The 16,617-nt window shown below is 43.1% G+C and overlaps 1 protein-coding gene across 6 annotated transcripts in view; it reads left to right on the forward strand.

Moving 5' to 3' along the window:
• Positions 1 to 16,617, forward strand: part of AUTS2 (activator of transcription and developmental regulator AUTS2) — an 800,149-nt gene that overhangs the window by 724,960 nt on the left and 58,572 nt on the right. For all 6 annotated transcript variants that reach the window (XM_049803781.1, XM_049803780.1, XM_049803784.1 and 3 more), the window contains one exon: positions 1,046 to 1,094. In XM_049803781.1, the coding sequence (XP_049659738.1) occupies positions 1,046 to 1,094 (49 nt within the window). The remainder of the gene's footprint in view (positions 1 to 1,045; positions 1,095 to 16,617) is intronic.

The raw sequence follows: 16,617 nt of genomic DNA on the forward strand, positions 1-16,617 counted from the left end.
CAAGATACATTTCAAAATTGAGCCGCTGTCTGCATCTTGTGAACGTGTAGGTGGTAGAAGTTTAAGCTTTAGGTGTATGTATGTGTGTGTGTATTATGTACATGCGTGTGTGCAAACACAGCGGTACACAGATGCGTAAACTTAATGCTTTCTGCTTTTGGGCTCAGGATCTTTGCAAAATTAACATTTGCAGTGTCACTTTCCCCCATCTGGTTTCTTGCCATTCTAGTTTCTGAAAGGGGGGAGCTCAACGTTTTTGTCTGAAACTTAAGTAAGGCTTTTTATTAATAGGTAGAAAGATTAACTGGCATGCTTGCCTACAAAGAGCAGTAGTAGATGAGGTACTAACACAGCGTTGGGAGGAAAATCCTCCCACGGCTAAAGGTGGCTTCATGGAAAAATAAAATGGATTATTAGTTTCTACAGAGTGTGGTGTCAAGAATCAGTTATTCTGACGAAGGCAAATCTTACATGGAAACACATACTAATACTGAATACATACTCTTTATTTTTCAAAGAGTTTGTAACAGCAATTTATAAAATTACTAACCCAAGTTATCAGCACTGCTTTAAAGATGGTAAAAACCAAATGGTTGACACAGGAGGGGTCTCCAAAAATACTTTCAAAATTAATTAAGAAATCCGCAGTTTTGCAAATGCCCGAAACTGGGCTGTCTGATTCAAAATCGTGACTCTTTCCCATGGCAAGATCAATGTCAGAATGTATTGGATAATTACAGTACAAAAATACAGTTTCTGTGCAGCTAATATGTTGAATAAAAAAAAGAAAGAAATTCTTTCTTTAATAAAGAGAATCTTTCCAAAGAAATACCTGCACTGCAGGGCGGCGAAGTACAGCCAAACAGCACCACCTCATGGACACTGTCTGCGGAGGCTGCAGCTTCCATTAGCTCGCTTGGTTTTGTCACCTGATTTGTTTCTCTAAAATATACATATATATGTGTGTGTATAAATATAACGCCATGCCTTTTGAAATCTATCACTTGTAGAAAATGTAACATTTTTTTTTTTATTGGTCTTTCAGGCATCTGATGCCAGCTCTGAAAAACTGTTCAACGCTGTTACAAATAAAGGTAAGACTGCAGTTCACATCACAAACATATTTTTTTCCCCACACATTTCTTTTCATGGCAATTTCAATGGGAGATGAAATGTAACTTGTCTTGCAGAAATGTCGCAATCAGCTTGTTAGTGCTTTTTATGTTTCTCTTGGTTTCAGACGTGTTCTGTATGCCTGGTAATTGCTTTGCTTAATATAAAATATAGGCTTTAAATAATGTATTGCCTGCCAGGTCAGAATTAATTTAAATAACAATATTAGGGAATAGTTTATTTTACAAATGGCTTTAATTTAAGCTCATTTAAATAACTGTAAGAGTTTTCAAAATGTTTTAACTTGATTGTTACTCATCAGCTACATGATAGACGTGGAGTTATGAATAGCCAATTTGCACTGCTGACAGTAATAACCAGCCAACGTTTAGTATTCACAGGATAATAGTCATAAACCATGGCTTACTGTGCTGTGTGCTTTCTGTAGAGTTAATAAATGATATAGAGGGCCACATTTAAATATTCAGTATCCCATTAATTTCTTCCAAACAGCAGTCCAAAGAGAGAGTGGCTAATGATATAACAGTACATTAAGGGAAAACTTACCCTAAATCAGTGCCAGTGAGCTTCTGTGCACAGCTTGTCCTGAAGCAGCATTATTAGACTGTTGGCTTTGGGGATTTTTTATTTTTAATTCTTATTTTTGGTTTGGTTTGTGTTTTTGCGAGGAGGGTCGAGGGAGCAGCTCCAGGCATGAGTTGCGCCAACGAATATAATTCAAAGCCTTTAAAATACATCTGGTTTTCACCCCACTGTCCTATTTCTTAGTGGCAGCACATGGTAACTGCTTAGTAAAAGGGCGTGCTTGTAGCTGTAAACCCACGGTATTTTTACTTACTGGTTTTTAGGAACGTTTGAGTTAGTTTGCGTTAGAAGAGACAGATTTGATTAGTTTGAAATTTAGGTCTTTTTTGTTGACCAGGTGTGGATTTGCTCAGTATTTGCCCTGTGTGCTTCTCACAGGGTTTGGCTTTGTTATTCCGGTGGGTCGTTCTGGTGTTTTTCTGTGTCTTTTAATTCCACAAAGCTGTAGTGGTTTAAGTGGGGACAGTGCGTGACCCCGTTACCTTTGGGATTCCCACGCTGATAGACCATTGCTTCTGAAGTCTTTTGCTGCATATTGAATTACACCTATATTTAATTGTGTTACAGATCCATATTCCTGTTTTTCATGTATTAGCATCCTGTGGAAGTACAGTCTGGATTATTTCTGTGGTCTAACCAGATTATCTCACTTGGCAAGCTTATCTATCCTTTCTGATTAATTGCATTTACAGCTTCCCCCTCGGCCCCTCCATAGGCGGAGAATAGGTGGCACAGACAAGTAGAAAGGAAGAGTTGTGTTTGGAGTGACCCAAGGCCCCCAAACTACATGTGACTGCATCTTTATTTTGCTAATTCGCTCTAAAAAGCTTTGGCATTTGAGCAGCCCTTTCTTGGGGCTGGGCCAGGGCGGAGGAGAAGCCCAGGCCGTGAATTCACATTCCTGGCGGAGGCCTGTAACCAGGGTGAGAGTGAGGGGCCCTCCTCCCCCCGGGAGGTGATTGATGAAGAGTAGGCCCCTCTTCCTCTTCCTTTCGTTTTCTTTTTTTGATTTGTTTTGTTTTGTTTTTGAATCAAACACATTTCCCACATTCTTATTTTTGTTTACTTACGGAGCTTGATTCGTGGCATCTATTTGGTTGTGAATACCCGTGCTTGACAGGGAGCCTTTTCTTCCGAGGTACTTTTCTTTGGTGATTTAGTTCCCTTGAAAGGATTAGGGTTTCTTTGTGTAGCCTAAAATCAACATGGGCTTTTCAAAGCTTTGCTTGGGAAACCATACACAAATAAGCTTTTTAGTTGATGGTAGATTATTCCTTTGCCCCTTATTTCCATCAAAATGGCGTCTTTCTTTTCTCCTCCTGAGTTTCCCCTTAAAGCCATATGCTAATTCCTGTTGGTAACATGAATGACAAGGGAAGAATCAATGCAAATCCAGGTGCGGCCAAACTAGGCTGACTGGTATTTTCTTCCCCCCCCCCCCCCTCCTTTTTTTTTTTTCCACTGGGAGAAAAAGATTAAGGAGAAAGAGGGCGGAAAAAGCATAGGGGACAGTTTTGTTAAAGGGATTAGCATTCAAACTGCTAAATATCAGGAAAAGAGCCTCAAAAAAGATCCCCTGTTTGGAGATAATGTCAGTAATTGCTTGCAGCCAGGTGCAGAGGCTCTCCCTGTGGCCAGTGGTGGTTGGGAGGCTGTTGCCTTCTCTAAGTGTCTGCCCTGGGGACAGCTGACGACTGCCCAGTGCTGTCAGTTTGATATATTCCAAGTTCAAGTTCTCTCTCTCTGCAATTCAGTCTGTTTGCTTCCAAGCCAGTTCTTCCCCCCTGTGTTGTCCACGGCTGCTTTTGCCAAAAGCAATAAAAGTCACTCGTAAGAAAGGTTAGATCTGCATTGGGTAAATCATGATGAAACCTTCAAAGCTCCTGGCTGATGGACCAGGCTGGGAAGGCTCGGCCGACTGACAAGTGTACAACCCTCCGTGTCTGCAGCCATTCCTCTCAGATGTCCTGCAGCTACCTGTGTCTCATGCATACCTTTTTTTTTTCCTTGCCACTTTTATTTTGCAGAATTATTTACAGCTGAGGTAGCAGAAATCACACAAGTTGTGTATCTACAAAGCAGGTAGAAATCCTGAAGCATTTTAGGTCTTGTACATACATTTTGTCCCCTTTCTGTCATTTAGTTGTGGACTTCTAAGCTGATGATGAGGTCAAGTTTAAGGTGTGATGAATTAGTATGGATGCGTAATGTGGAACAGTCCCTTCCTCAGAAATACTAATAGTTAAAGAATCTAGAGCAAAGGGAAATCCCCCCCCAAAACCACCCTTGAAGAGGTGATAAAACCCCTTGAGAAGAAGTCTCTCAACTTCCGTTTAGGAGTTAGCTGCTCTTAGAGCTGAATGGGAAGATGCATCCCTAAATCTAGAAGGGTCCTGTGAGTTTTGGGGGGCGGCACATGGATGTTGGGGACCCCTCGGGGCTGGGATACATGTCATGGCCAAGTGATGCTGTGTTGGAGAGGGCTGTGGGGCTTCCGTATCGGGTCTGTGCTGCCACCGCTCCCAGAGGTCCCCAGCGCTCTGCCCTATCTGCAGCAGGGCTGGGAATTTGGGAGGGATGGGGCTTGGTCCCCAGGGCAGGCATCGCTGTAGGTGCCACTGAAATGAGTTGTCCCTGGCCATGAATCGGAGCCCTGCACTCCATCACTCGGGCAGGAACACTTTACCTTGTAATGCTTAAAATTATCTAGGGGAAATGATTCCCATGGAAATCCAGGTGGCTGTGTTGGGAGGAAAGCACCCAAGGTTCTGGGCCCTTAGTAATGCTTGAAAACGGAGTTGTTGTCCATTTCATTTATTCAGATGTTAAGGGATGGAAGAGGAGTGCATCGCCCACCTGCAGCTCCCGGTCTGTCCCTTCCCTCCCTGCAGGCTGGGCCTTCCAGTTTGGGATTGCTTACAGTCTTTATGTCTTTGAACGAACATAACTTTTCCTTACCCTCTGAGACCGTCAACCTTGGCACCATTAATCCTGGCCAAAGTACAGATTGTGTTCATGAATTTTTGTAACATGACCTTCCAGCATAATTAAAGTCCATTATCTCTTAATAATTTAAATAGACACATCTGAAGCTGTAGAGCAGGCAGCTCCTCCTCCTACTGTGTATTTCATTTGTGTTAACTCCCTCCTACGTACCCTTGGAAAACGGCTTTTCCTGGAGGGAGAAACGAGTCCCAATGTGATGAAGTTTTCATTTGTGCTGTATATTGAAGTTTGCCTTTGATCAGAAACACAATTGGGCTGTTACAGCTTTTTATGTTCAAATTGTTTACAGGATGTTCATGTAAACTTTATGAATCCTTCTGCTTCATGGCACCACCAGCTGTCAGGGAAATATTTATACTCTCAGCTGGAGGTAGATCAAGGCATCTGCGTTACTACTCTTCACTGGTGGCTGAAATACCGGTCAGATCAAGCCCTGGCTTCTTAGGTGGTTCTATAGCAATATCCTTCCCTAGAAAAACAGGCACATTGTTGTTTCTCCCCTCATCTGTCTGTGCTGAATTATTTCTTGAGGATCCTCAACAACATCTGTTTCTGTAAACAAGTAGGGAGCTAAAGTTGGCAAATACTTCTCTGCTGATCCCATTCACAGAAGATTCTTGGCTGTGGAGAAGTGCTCTCGCTCTCTCCAAGTAAACCATCCCCACAGCATCTCATGTTGACTGTAAGCGGATCCACTATTACATAGATAGCACGTATGCAATATTAACATGGTCAGTATGCCGGAGAACTGACTGCTGCTGCCTCCCTCCTTTCCAAGGGTCTGTTGGAATCTATATGACATCCTCACTTGCTGGGTGTATGTCCTCAATGTTGCTTTTGATTTTCTGGGGGGCTGCTCTCTTCATGCTACCACTTCTACTCACTGAAATGCTTCTGCCTAGCTTGCTGTTAGGGCTCGGGAGCAATACCAGCGCTGCAGGAAACCCACCCGTCAGCCAGCAAACCTCAGGGACTGCTGAATCATACGAGCAGTTCTGCAGATTTCTTTTTTTGTGGTTGTTACGATGGCTCACCCTCCCGAAGTGATACCCTGATGATGGTGTCTCGTTGCCTTTCCGGTGGAGACTTCCCTGGTGGCTTTGGATCACTTGGTTTGCCTGTGTTTTGTGGGTTTCAAATGGCTTTTCAATATTTTCCGTGTAAAAGTTCAGTGTCTCATTAGTGAGGGACTGAGCACTGGAAAAAGCCTCTGGTTTTGAGGACCCCAGGTTTCCTGTACCTGTGAGTTAGATTAGAAGAACTGGTGCATCACTTCACTCTTAACTTCCAAGGCAGGCAGACAAAAAAGTTGATACATGTCTCAAGATGGTCCTTTGTTCTGGTACACAAAAGAGCAAGGCAGTTATTTCTGTGCCGTAAAGGCTTTATCTGAGCAAGAAATTTGTTCCGTAACGTCCCCTTATGGCTGCATTTCCTGAGCACAGACCAATCCTCCATCCGTACGCTTTCCATGCCCCCTCCTTCTTTACGTGCTGATGGTTTTTTGGCTGGGACACGGCGGTCAGGCAGGCTTGCCAGTGCTGGGAGACACCATAGCTGTTCTGTAGCTGCAGGAAAAGGTTGCTGAATAATGTGTTGTACCCACTGTGCCCAGACGGACATGTAAAAGTCAAAGGTAGCTTCTTCCAAAACCTTTCAGATTCTTAAATCCTAAAACTTACGATCTTGCAAAACAGGAGTCTTCCAAGGCTTCACTGATAATTTTTAAGTTAGTAATTCAAAACAAAACCGTAAACCAGCTAGCATGGTACAAGCACCTGTAAGCACTGGCTTTTCTTGACCAAAATAGCAGAGGGAGACAGTTGAAAGTGTTGTTCTGGGCACCCTTGCCTATTTGGACTGGTATCAAGTACCCTTTGGTGTCAGTTGGTGACTGTATTCCCCTAAGAGTTCACTCAAGGCTGTTGATTTTGGTGAAGTCAAACTCTTCCAGTCTCAGTGAGCAAAATGGCAATATTTACTAACACATAATTATATCTATTCTGGATAGAGCACTTGTCTTATAGATTAACCTATATTTGATTTTCTCAAGAAAGACTTAGCAGCATTGGGCTGTAAAATAACAAATTGTGATAATCGGTTCAAAATACAGTGGAAAAATTATTGGAGTGGGAGTATTTTGATGACGAAGATCCTGACTTGACATACCTGCAGTTAGTGGAGTCCAAGCTGGAGTCTGGTGTGAGATTTCATAAATGGAGCATCCTGCAGACCTCCCATATCTGGCCTGCTGTTAGTCTCTCCCTTGTAATAAAATGTTGTTTTCTCTGAAAATGTATGTTTATTTAACTAGGTCTCTTTTTGCTTCACAATCTGGATTCCATTCAGTCAGTTACCACTCCAATTAACTAACAATTATTTAACATTAACAGTAATTACAGACGCCAGTTAAGCGCCTACAGATGTCAACTGTTAGCTTTGTACCTAATCACTCAATGAAATGGAGAAAGTTCAACAAACATCAATTAGCCAAGCAATTAGTATGAGGTAGGAAAGAGCATGTTATCGTGTGTGAGCTGATTCAATTTATTTTATTTTGTCAGTAAAACACACACACAGACAAGCAGCAATAAGTTGCTGAGATTAGATAAAGCTGTATTGTTTTGCTGTTTATACAAGATTTTTCCCTTCCTCTTCTTTCCGTTACATAACTGAAATGTGCTTTGCCAGGCATTTGTTATCTTATCAAATACATTTCATTTCAATTGGAAAAGCACAGCAATGTCATTTTCAGCAGAGGCAAAGACCTTTTACATCAAGTTTACGGTAGCAAGCGTGAGCTTTACCCCAGGAGAGCTGTCACCTTAGCAAAGCTACTCCTGCAAGGAGGTTTAACCCCAGAGTAGGTTTAACCCATGAGTTAAATGAAGGACCGCGTAAACGCCACTGTGCTTACACAATGAATACGTGGTTTTAGATAACACCGAACAGCATGAGTTGGTTCCTTCATTTGGTTATCTGTGTATTTAATGTTGATACTGGGTTGACTTGGGCTCCACAACACCTTGCTTAAGTTGTAGGGGGACAAAAGGGCTTCCTCAAAGTGTGCATCAACATGGCCTGAGCTGTCCCAGAGAAACAGTGGGACCAACCTGTACAGGGTGTTTCCATTGCATGCCGCTGGCTGAAGAGAGCTATGTATTTGCAGCTGTCGTGGGGAGCTACTGTGCCTCCAGCAGCACCATGTAACTATATATTGTGTGCTTGTGTGGCAAAAAAAAAAAAAAAAAAAGAGTAGGAATGGGCCATAAATTAACTTTACCTTCAGAAAGAAATGGTTGATTTCTAGCTACCATCCAAGGTGTATTGCAAGCCTCTCTTTTAAGATCTTTTGAAAACTGTAGACCTGTGCATAAAGTGCTCGGTGTGCAGTGTACAACATATGCAGGGTGCCCGGGCTTCTCAAGTACCCAGCTGTGCCACTAACCCACCAGTTCACCTCCGTAGTCCTTTTTTCTATAGGATCTAATGTCTTCTCACTTGGCACAATTTAACACCCATTGCTCAGGCCGTGTTACATCCAGCTGCTGTTAATTTTAAAAAAATGCACTCCAAAGTATCTCACATCCTACAGTGATCAGTCTTGACACTCTGGATGTCAGTAGGAGTTTCACAGGGACATCTATATGAATTGTGATTTTCTTCTGTTTTTATAAAGGCTTTATAGCTGCTTAAAAAACAAAGTGAACAGGCTTTTTTCTTCCAGTTCTCAACTGTCCCCCAAAGAAGAATGCTTTTTGCCTTCATTACCGTGCTGATATATTTTAAATGTTTCTCCACATAAAATGATCCCACAAAGTAAGATATTATTTTATCGTGCAGGCTGCCCACAGAAGTCCATGAAGTTATTTGAATTAGTCACTGTTTTCCAAAGTGCGGGAATAGGAGTGGAGAACCACAGGCAGATCTCGCCGTTGCTTTCCAAAGTCTCAGCTTTTTTTTTTTTTTTCCCTAGAAAAATACGGAGTCGGAACATGTGAAGAAGCCTTTCAGTGTGTTACTTGAGTGCAGTAATATTTGTCTGAGTAGGCAGAAAAACCGAAATCGAGCTTCCAAGTGAGAGCTACCATGTTCATTCCCATGGCAAAGACGACTTTGTGAAGGATGATATTTTAAACCGGAGAATTTCGAACTTTCTTGTGGCTCAGCACAGATTATCCAAAAGAAAAGGCAGGGCCTCATCACCAAGCGACACCACGGAGAGAGTTCTAAGAGGACAGTTTTAGTCTCAGGGAGCAGAATAAACAGACTCTAATTTGTCCTCATTTAGGCTTCAGTTCAGTAATGTGCTGCATTGCTTGACTGACTTTAAACACTTGTTAACACCGAGCATTTACTTAAGTGCTTTGCTGGATGAGGGCCACAGGAGTAAATCCTGTGACACCCTTGAGACTTTCAGCCAGTCAAGCATCACTTTTATTCCCCTTTTTTTTTTCTGTCCCTTGTGCACCTCTGTGACTGAGGGGGGCTCGAGCCCCGTTCGCCAGTCCCCGTCCCCAGCAGGTCCCGCTCTCTTCCCCCACCTTGCTGCTGCCCTGGCTATGGTTGGACTCTGTGAGCTGAGTGATTTCTCACCAGAAGTCCAAACGCAGCAAGAAAAGGGGGATGATTTTGCAGCTGAGTTGCCCGAGTGAGAGGTCCGGGGCAGAAGAGGGGGCAGAGGGTGCAGGCAGGGCATGGGCGAGGGCAGAGGGGCTGCCCCCACCTTTGGCACTGGCAGGATCGGCCCGGCCACAGCACGGCTTCGTCCTGCGATCACAACTTGGCCTGGTAGTGTTCAATGCGTGCAATTATTTAGTGTAACATAAACTATTTTCCAAGCTAGATGTGACTAGTACGGCTGCCAGGAGCACGCTGAGAAATGGTTCAAGTAGCGAGTGAGTGTGTGACTGAAAGGGATGTTGTGCAGCATTCGACAAGCTGTTTAAAAAAGCCAGTGTAAATGTATACTTAAAAAGTGACAAACAGAAGAGCAGATAAACTGATTTAAGTGCCTTTTGAAGCAGTTAACGGCCTTGACTTACATATGCTAGGAGAGTAAGGCAGGAGCTGGGGGGGGCTTTCTTTTATACTTATCCAAAAAATACTGTTCCAAAAAAGTCTTTTTATTTTTGAGCTGAAGACCTAGTCTCACAGAATGATGTTCGAAGTGGCGCCAGGGAAGAATTCCCAAGTCCAAGAGCACAAGACTCAAACCCCACCGGACTGCTAGAGCCTGTGTTTACTGCAGCGGAATTTCCCCTGGCACTGAAACCCTGGCTTTAGGCGTGCTCACAGCTTGCCCTGACCTCACCAGGGCACCTGCCTTATTCCTATCTCCTGTTTACAGCCAGAGGAGCTCCCCAAATCCCACGTTACTCCCCTCACCTATGGCTATCTAAAAGTCAAGCACAGTCTTTGGAGCATGGGCCAAGCCGCCGTCTTCCTCAGCCCTCTATGGGAACCTTATCACAGGGTTAATATCATGCTCTGTGGTTCCTTTATGGGTTTTCACAAAATGTTGTGGGGTCAAGAGGCGAGGTGGAACTGGAGGACTTGGGCTGTCTGGGTCAGCCCTTGGCCCGTGGCGAGGGAGGCAGGGAGGAACCTGTGGCTTTGTTGCTGCGTGTGTTTTATGAGATGATAAGAGGAGTGGGGAGAGGGATGAGGTGTAGCGCTATGGAGCTCCCACAGCAATTTCGTATCATTTCCAAATACTTCAAGTTAGTGGGCACTTTTGAAAATTGGAGGCAAAGGAATTTGAGTGGCTTGTAATAGAAAACAGCTGCTGCAGAGCAAGCTGTGTCCTAAGAAGAAACGGCTTCGTGAAAATAGGTCTGCTGAGTAATAAAGCCACAAATTAATACTTAGTTCATTTACTAGGTTGTTAGTCCCATAAGCACTTAAACTTCATTTGTTAAAAGAAACAGCATTATAAAAATCAAAAGCAGATGAGCAAAAGCCCTGGTTTTACTTTTGCTTGCTGGTTTTTATTGTTGATTGGTTGTACAGTTGTAGCCTCTGCAGCTTTCAGCAGGTGTGATTGCTGCTTGGGTACAACAGACCCTGTTTCAGCAACAGCACCATTTTTTGTTCTGTCCTATGATAGTAACTGGGATTGTTTGGGGTTTTTTTTCTTTTCTTCTTGCTTGTGTTGCTGAGATAAATTATTATTAAAATCTGACTTTGGCAGTTTTTCAGTGCCAGGCAGGATCTGCTGTCTCTATGGAGGATTGAGAAGCTGTGCCAGGAGTACAGCGCCTGCTGTAAATCTTAACCTCAAGTGTAGGTCTGCTTTGAAACTTTAAGTGACAGCTCTCCTTGACACCTTGGGGGTAGCACAGAGAAAGTGTTTTCATTAAGGGGGTTGCTCTCCCACGGTGGTCCTCAGTTTTTTGGTTATGGGGTGGAATGAGACACTTCAAACTTTGGTAGATGGAAATTCTGATAAGGATGCTGAGTTTCTGACACTTCTGAGAGAGAACTGCTTGAATCTTTCCTCTTGCATCTGACTACATCTAGATGAGGTACCTAAACTGTTCTTTAGGTTTTCCTGACACTCTTCCTGAACAGGTCTTGTTTAGTTGACTGGGAGAAATGGGTTGAACTCATGGGCTTTCACCCCACCTCATCTCTTCATCAAGAAAGAGGAATGATCTTGGTCTTCATTTTGGTCTTACTTCATTGCCAGTAGTTCAGTCTTGTGTTTCTAACTCCCAATCGAGTGGGTGTTGATCTAACGGTGAGGATTGTTGCTGTATGAATAAACAACCTCCAGTGTCTTTGGGATCTGGGGAAGAGTTACCATGTGGATGGAAAAATGGAAAGTTGTCAGCATTTTGGAAAGAGCAGCATGGAAGGGTTGTGTTGACTGGGTTCTCTGAATGCATACATCCAGCAGGGATGAGAGTACGCTCAGGAACAACACTAGCAATCATGAACCACCATATACATCATCTTTCACCACACCAGAAGAAATCCCATGATTACATCAGACATGTTTAAAGCAGACCACTGGAGGCAGAGTTGTTTTGAAGACCGTGGTTCTTGAGTAACCGGCTCATTATAATCCAGATCATATTTGAACAGTCATGTCTGATTGCAGGCAGGGTGAATAACCCTTAAAGTAAACAAGCAATTGCCTGTAAGCAGCTAGACCAATTAACTCATGCTGGTACCGGTCATGTAACTGCGCCTGTGGTGCTGCTTGTGGTGGTGCTTTGTATACATCAAGAAAGATGTTGTAAGTCACCTGAGGCCAGACCCACTGCCATTGCCATGAACAAACAGGTCCCTGTTTACTCTGTTTGGTTCAGGCTCCCAGAGAAATCATCATCTTTTGGTACAGAAGCTCATACTTGAGCATTTATAAGGTTAAAACAAAACCAAATGGCTCTATGGATTGAATTAGAAAACTCTCATTTGTTTTTGTGTTGCAAAGGTCACTTTTCTTGTCTTACAGCTTTTCTCTGTGCTATGGTTGGTTTTCCTTCCTAAAAATTGGCTGTTGTAACTACTCCTAGGTTTTCCCAATGGTTTCTCTAGACAGGTTATGCCCAAATTAGCAACCTATGAATTTGCACTTGGAGGGAGGAGAAACAAGAGTGCTCATCTCTGCTGAAGGTGGTGCGGTTACTAGTGCTTATCTTATAGAGTGTTTTCTTATACGTGCATCTGTATAAATATTTTACAAAAATAAGTATCTTCTTACAGTGACCCTCTTTAAAAGATCATGGCCAAATGCTGTCAGGTCATCAGGTGCTGTATGCATTTCCTGTGATTCAGATAGGTCGTGATGTAAAGTTTCTGTAGGTAAAACCCAATTTGATCAGTCAGACAAGCCTGAACCACTTCCTACAGCGTGTGTAGTGATGACCAGCATGATTTCTGAAGATTGCTTCTGCAGAGCCCAGTCCTGCGAGATGTTATGTGTGTTTGTGGGCACTGTGGGTGTGAGTCCAACTTACAGAAAGAGTTTCATATGGACAGCAGGTGAAACCCACGGAGCAGGAGAGAGGACTTGTGCCCTACCCTGCTTCTCTTCAGGTCGCTCCAATGCCTTAGGCATCGTATGAGCCTTCCTCTTTGGTGATGGTTCTCGATTTGAGGTGTTTTTCCATCTGCTTCCGTATTTGCTCCCTTTATCTATGTGCTGACTCTTAAATTATAGGTCTTTGGACCATCTTTTGTCCTGTTTGCACTGCCCGTCACGCTGTGCAAACCAGGCCCATGGCTGGGGCTTGTGGGAAGCGCTGTGATACAGTTAGATGTTGATAATAATCATCTGGCAAGCTGTTAGACTTGTCTGGAAAGGGCTGGGTAATATGCGCATGTGGGACAAGTCTGTACATCTTTTGAATTAATAAAAAATTAAGTTTGTTGGCAATCCCGCCTGTAGTAAATTAACCTTGCTTAAATAGCTGACAACTTGAAGTGGGGGCTGGCATTTTAATAGTTAAGCTGGTTTTCTCTGTCTTCACATGCCCTGTCCAGCATCTCATCTTATTCAAATAACCTAATTGCTATCCAGCCTTTCAACAGCACATCATCTTAGCACCTTGCTGCCAAGACAGTTATTCACCTAAAGGCCTCATTATGTTTTGCCAGTATATTGGGGGCCAAAAATAACTTGACAATATCTGCTCGATACCCAGGTCTCTTAAGTGACAAACAAATAATTGAGTGAAGCAAACCTAAGCACAGTGCAGCTGACACAGACCACTGTGTGCAGAGCCCTTAACGATAACAGCCACTGCTTTGCCTGGTTCATGTCAGAGCAAATCTTTAAGCAGCAGATAGTGCTAGGACGCGAGGGTGACAGCTTGGGAAATACTGTGCTGGTTATGGCAGCCAGTCAGGAGGGTCTCTTTGGCAGTCTGTGACAAGTCGCTGTCGTTTTCCTGCAGGTAAATGGCTGACATCTTAGAACAAAGGCTTAACAATAGCATTAAAAAATAAAAATAAAAAAATCACACACATACTGTCATCTGAGAGGGCTTATGGGTGGGCCAGGAGGTGGTCCATCTTCCCCTTTTAATCTGATACTGTAATTAATTTAAAGTTGATTGCTGTGAGTGGCTGTGCATTCTTAAAAATTAGATTAGCCCGTAAATTGTCTCTAACGATGGTTTTTATTGCTCTGGTAGGTTAAATAAAAGCAATGAATGTGCCTTTCTTTGGAATGTATTAATGAATCCCGAGACAGCAGGAATGGCCTGCACCAGGGGTCCCCAAAAGTAAGGTTTCCCCAGGAGGACAGCTGCCTTTCCTTGGGGTCGTCGTCCTTCAGCCCGATGGATCTCTGGCCGTGTCAGCAGGCCACCCTGGCAGGGAGCTGCTCCACCAGCAGCCCGCCGGCACGGGGGCCCGGTCCCACCTCCTCGCAGGTGCCGCGGTGCATTGAGCGCTGCCCTTCCCGGGGCAGCATCCACAGCGCTTTGCAGCACAGCCCCATGGTCGCTCTGCTCATCGTCTTGGCAAACCCCAAATGGTCAGAGGCGCTCGCAGCGTAGTGCTCCCGCGTGGCCGTAGCGGTGCAGCTGCCTGCAGGAAAGCACACTGGAGGCCTTTGGTGCATTCCTGTTTATTAGACTATATTACTAATCCTGTGTGACTTAGTGTATGTGATAAAATAGAGTGGATGCATTTAGAAGTGTGTGACAGACGCCATAACTTGAAATTTCTTGGAATTGCTTCCTTTCTTAGCACTAATGTTACCTTTTCTGTGCACGCGAGTGAGTAGCAAATTGGGATTTTCAGCCGTATCCATACAGGTGCATATGCACAGGTCGTACTAACAGCCGAGCATGGCAATTAGGATTTTCCTGCTAAAGTGCTTGCGCTTGCTTCTTAGGCGTAGTCATTGTTGGCAAGTAGATAGTGGGGCAGAGGAAGAAGCAGCATTACGATGTTATTGAAAGTGGTTTAGAAAGATGCTAAGGGGGGGAATGTTCCTTGTTTTGGCAAAGAATCTGTAGCATTTTTCTGCAACGTTTCATGATCCTGCTGCTAGCAGTTAAAACTAGGAGTGGCCAAAAAATTTCAGAAAACTTCAAAGCTGAAAAAAGATCAGCCTAATTTGTGGGTAAAAGTTTGTTTTCATAATTGACATGTCCATGTTGTTTATTCTAGTAAACGTATATGGATAAAGTAATTTGCAAATGCAAGCAAATACAGGAGGCAAGGAATATGATTCTATCTTTGAGCTGATTCTTCAGGAAATGATAAACAGACTTTAGCAGTTTTCATTTGAATATTTAGTTTTTATTTGCTTTCCTTTGGCGAATGGTAGAACATAAGCGCTGCTTAAAATCCATAGCTTATCGCTGTGCCTTTATTTTCTTGCTGCAACTTATATTTTGTCCTTTGTAGATAGAGTGAATATATTCTGTTAGGCTATGTTTTTAATATATAAAAAGCACGTAGATAACTTGCTCTGACAGGCAGAAGGTAAATGATTTCCCTAGATCTCAGGCAGTTTAAACTTTCTTTTAAAAAAGAAAGAAATTGCTTATACTCTATTTACCTCTTCCCCTGAGGAGTAAACGTGAGGTGTAGGCATCACATACTTTTTGACATGGTGTATTTGAGTTTTCTATTCATCACAGCAACACGTAGCCCAGAAGCAAATTTCCCGAAGGCGATTTGGTGGTGCAACGTGCCGAACCTTGCCTCGTCAACAGGAACATTCCTGTGATTTTATTCAATAGCAAGCGTCGTGCGAAATGGGAGCTTCACAGACTAATAATTCATGTTGTATTGTGAAGATTAGGAACAACAGCAGCAGAATTTGAGCTGCTTATATTTAAGTATAAAACTTTAAAGCCAGAAGGAATGAGAGAATAGCTCAGGAAATGCAGTGTGTCATACATATGAACTGGAGCAGATGAGATTTGGGACAACAAGTCCGCAGAAGTGAATTTGTTTGAGACATCCTGCAGACTTTTGATGCAGAAGATGTTGATACAAAAAAATGAGACTAAGTAGCAACTAAGGTACTTGGAAGTATTGGAAGAGCAATGCAGATAAATAATCGTGGTCAAATTATAGGGAAAATTCTTCAATCGTTGATCAAGTATTCCTTGAGTTAGAGGGCATGGGGAATATTTTGGCCCCCAGACTACCAAGGGAATGCTGTTCAATGCAGCTTGTGTCATTTCTCAGTATGAACTTGTACAGCTTGAACTAGCGCAAGCCCTCCTGAGAACACCGTGGGTTTGTTGCAGTGGCTTATTTGACTCTGCTTAAACATGTTCTTAACCGATTTAAAATCTTAACCGATAGAGCCGCATGCACATGGGCTTGTGTGTCCGTGCCACCTCTCTCACTAATTTAATGCTGTTAAATTCCTTTTTCAATTAATGCTGTATAATGAATGCTGCTGCTAGTCCCTTCAAGCAAATGAAAGGAGGGCAGATGGTCTGGGTGTGACACACACAGAAAAGTTGATAGTTTGGGACAAAAGTGTGCTTTCAGCTTCACTAGTGTAGTTTTGAGTAACATGATTGAAATCAGCTTATGAGGCTTTGTGGAGGTGGGAGTGTGCTCCAAGTTAAGTCCTATGGTAAAATTTCAGATCCCATTTTCTCATACATGAAAAGAATTGTAGATTCAGGCATCCCTTGGACAGCGGCAGTTAGTTGTCAGGACAAAAGATTTTACAGGTATGCGCTGTTAAAATCGTGTTACTTAAAAGGTAAACCAAAATTATACAGCCTCTGCTTTTTTCCTACGCGTTTGCAGGAATGCAGTTTCAAGTACATATATCTATGTATGTTTTTAATAACACTCTGTCGTTTGACATGGTGTCTTGCCAAAAATGAAATCATTAATGAACTCCACGGGGTATTTATGCAGATCCAAAGCTGCTCATTACGTCTATTTTTAAGTGCA

This window comes from Accipiter gentilis, chromosome 6 (assembly GCF_929443795.1).
Source record: "Accipiter gentilis chromosome 6, bAccGen1.1, whole genome shotgun sequence".
In the NCBI taxonomy this organism is placed as follows: Eukaryota; Metazoa; Chordata; class Aves; order Accipitriformes; family Accipitridae; genus Astur; species Astur gentilis.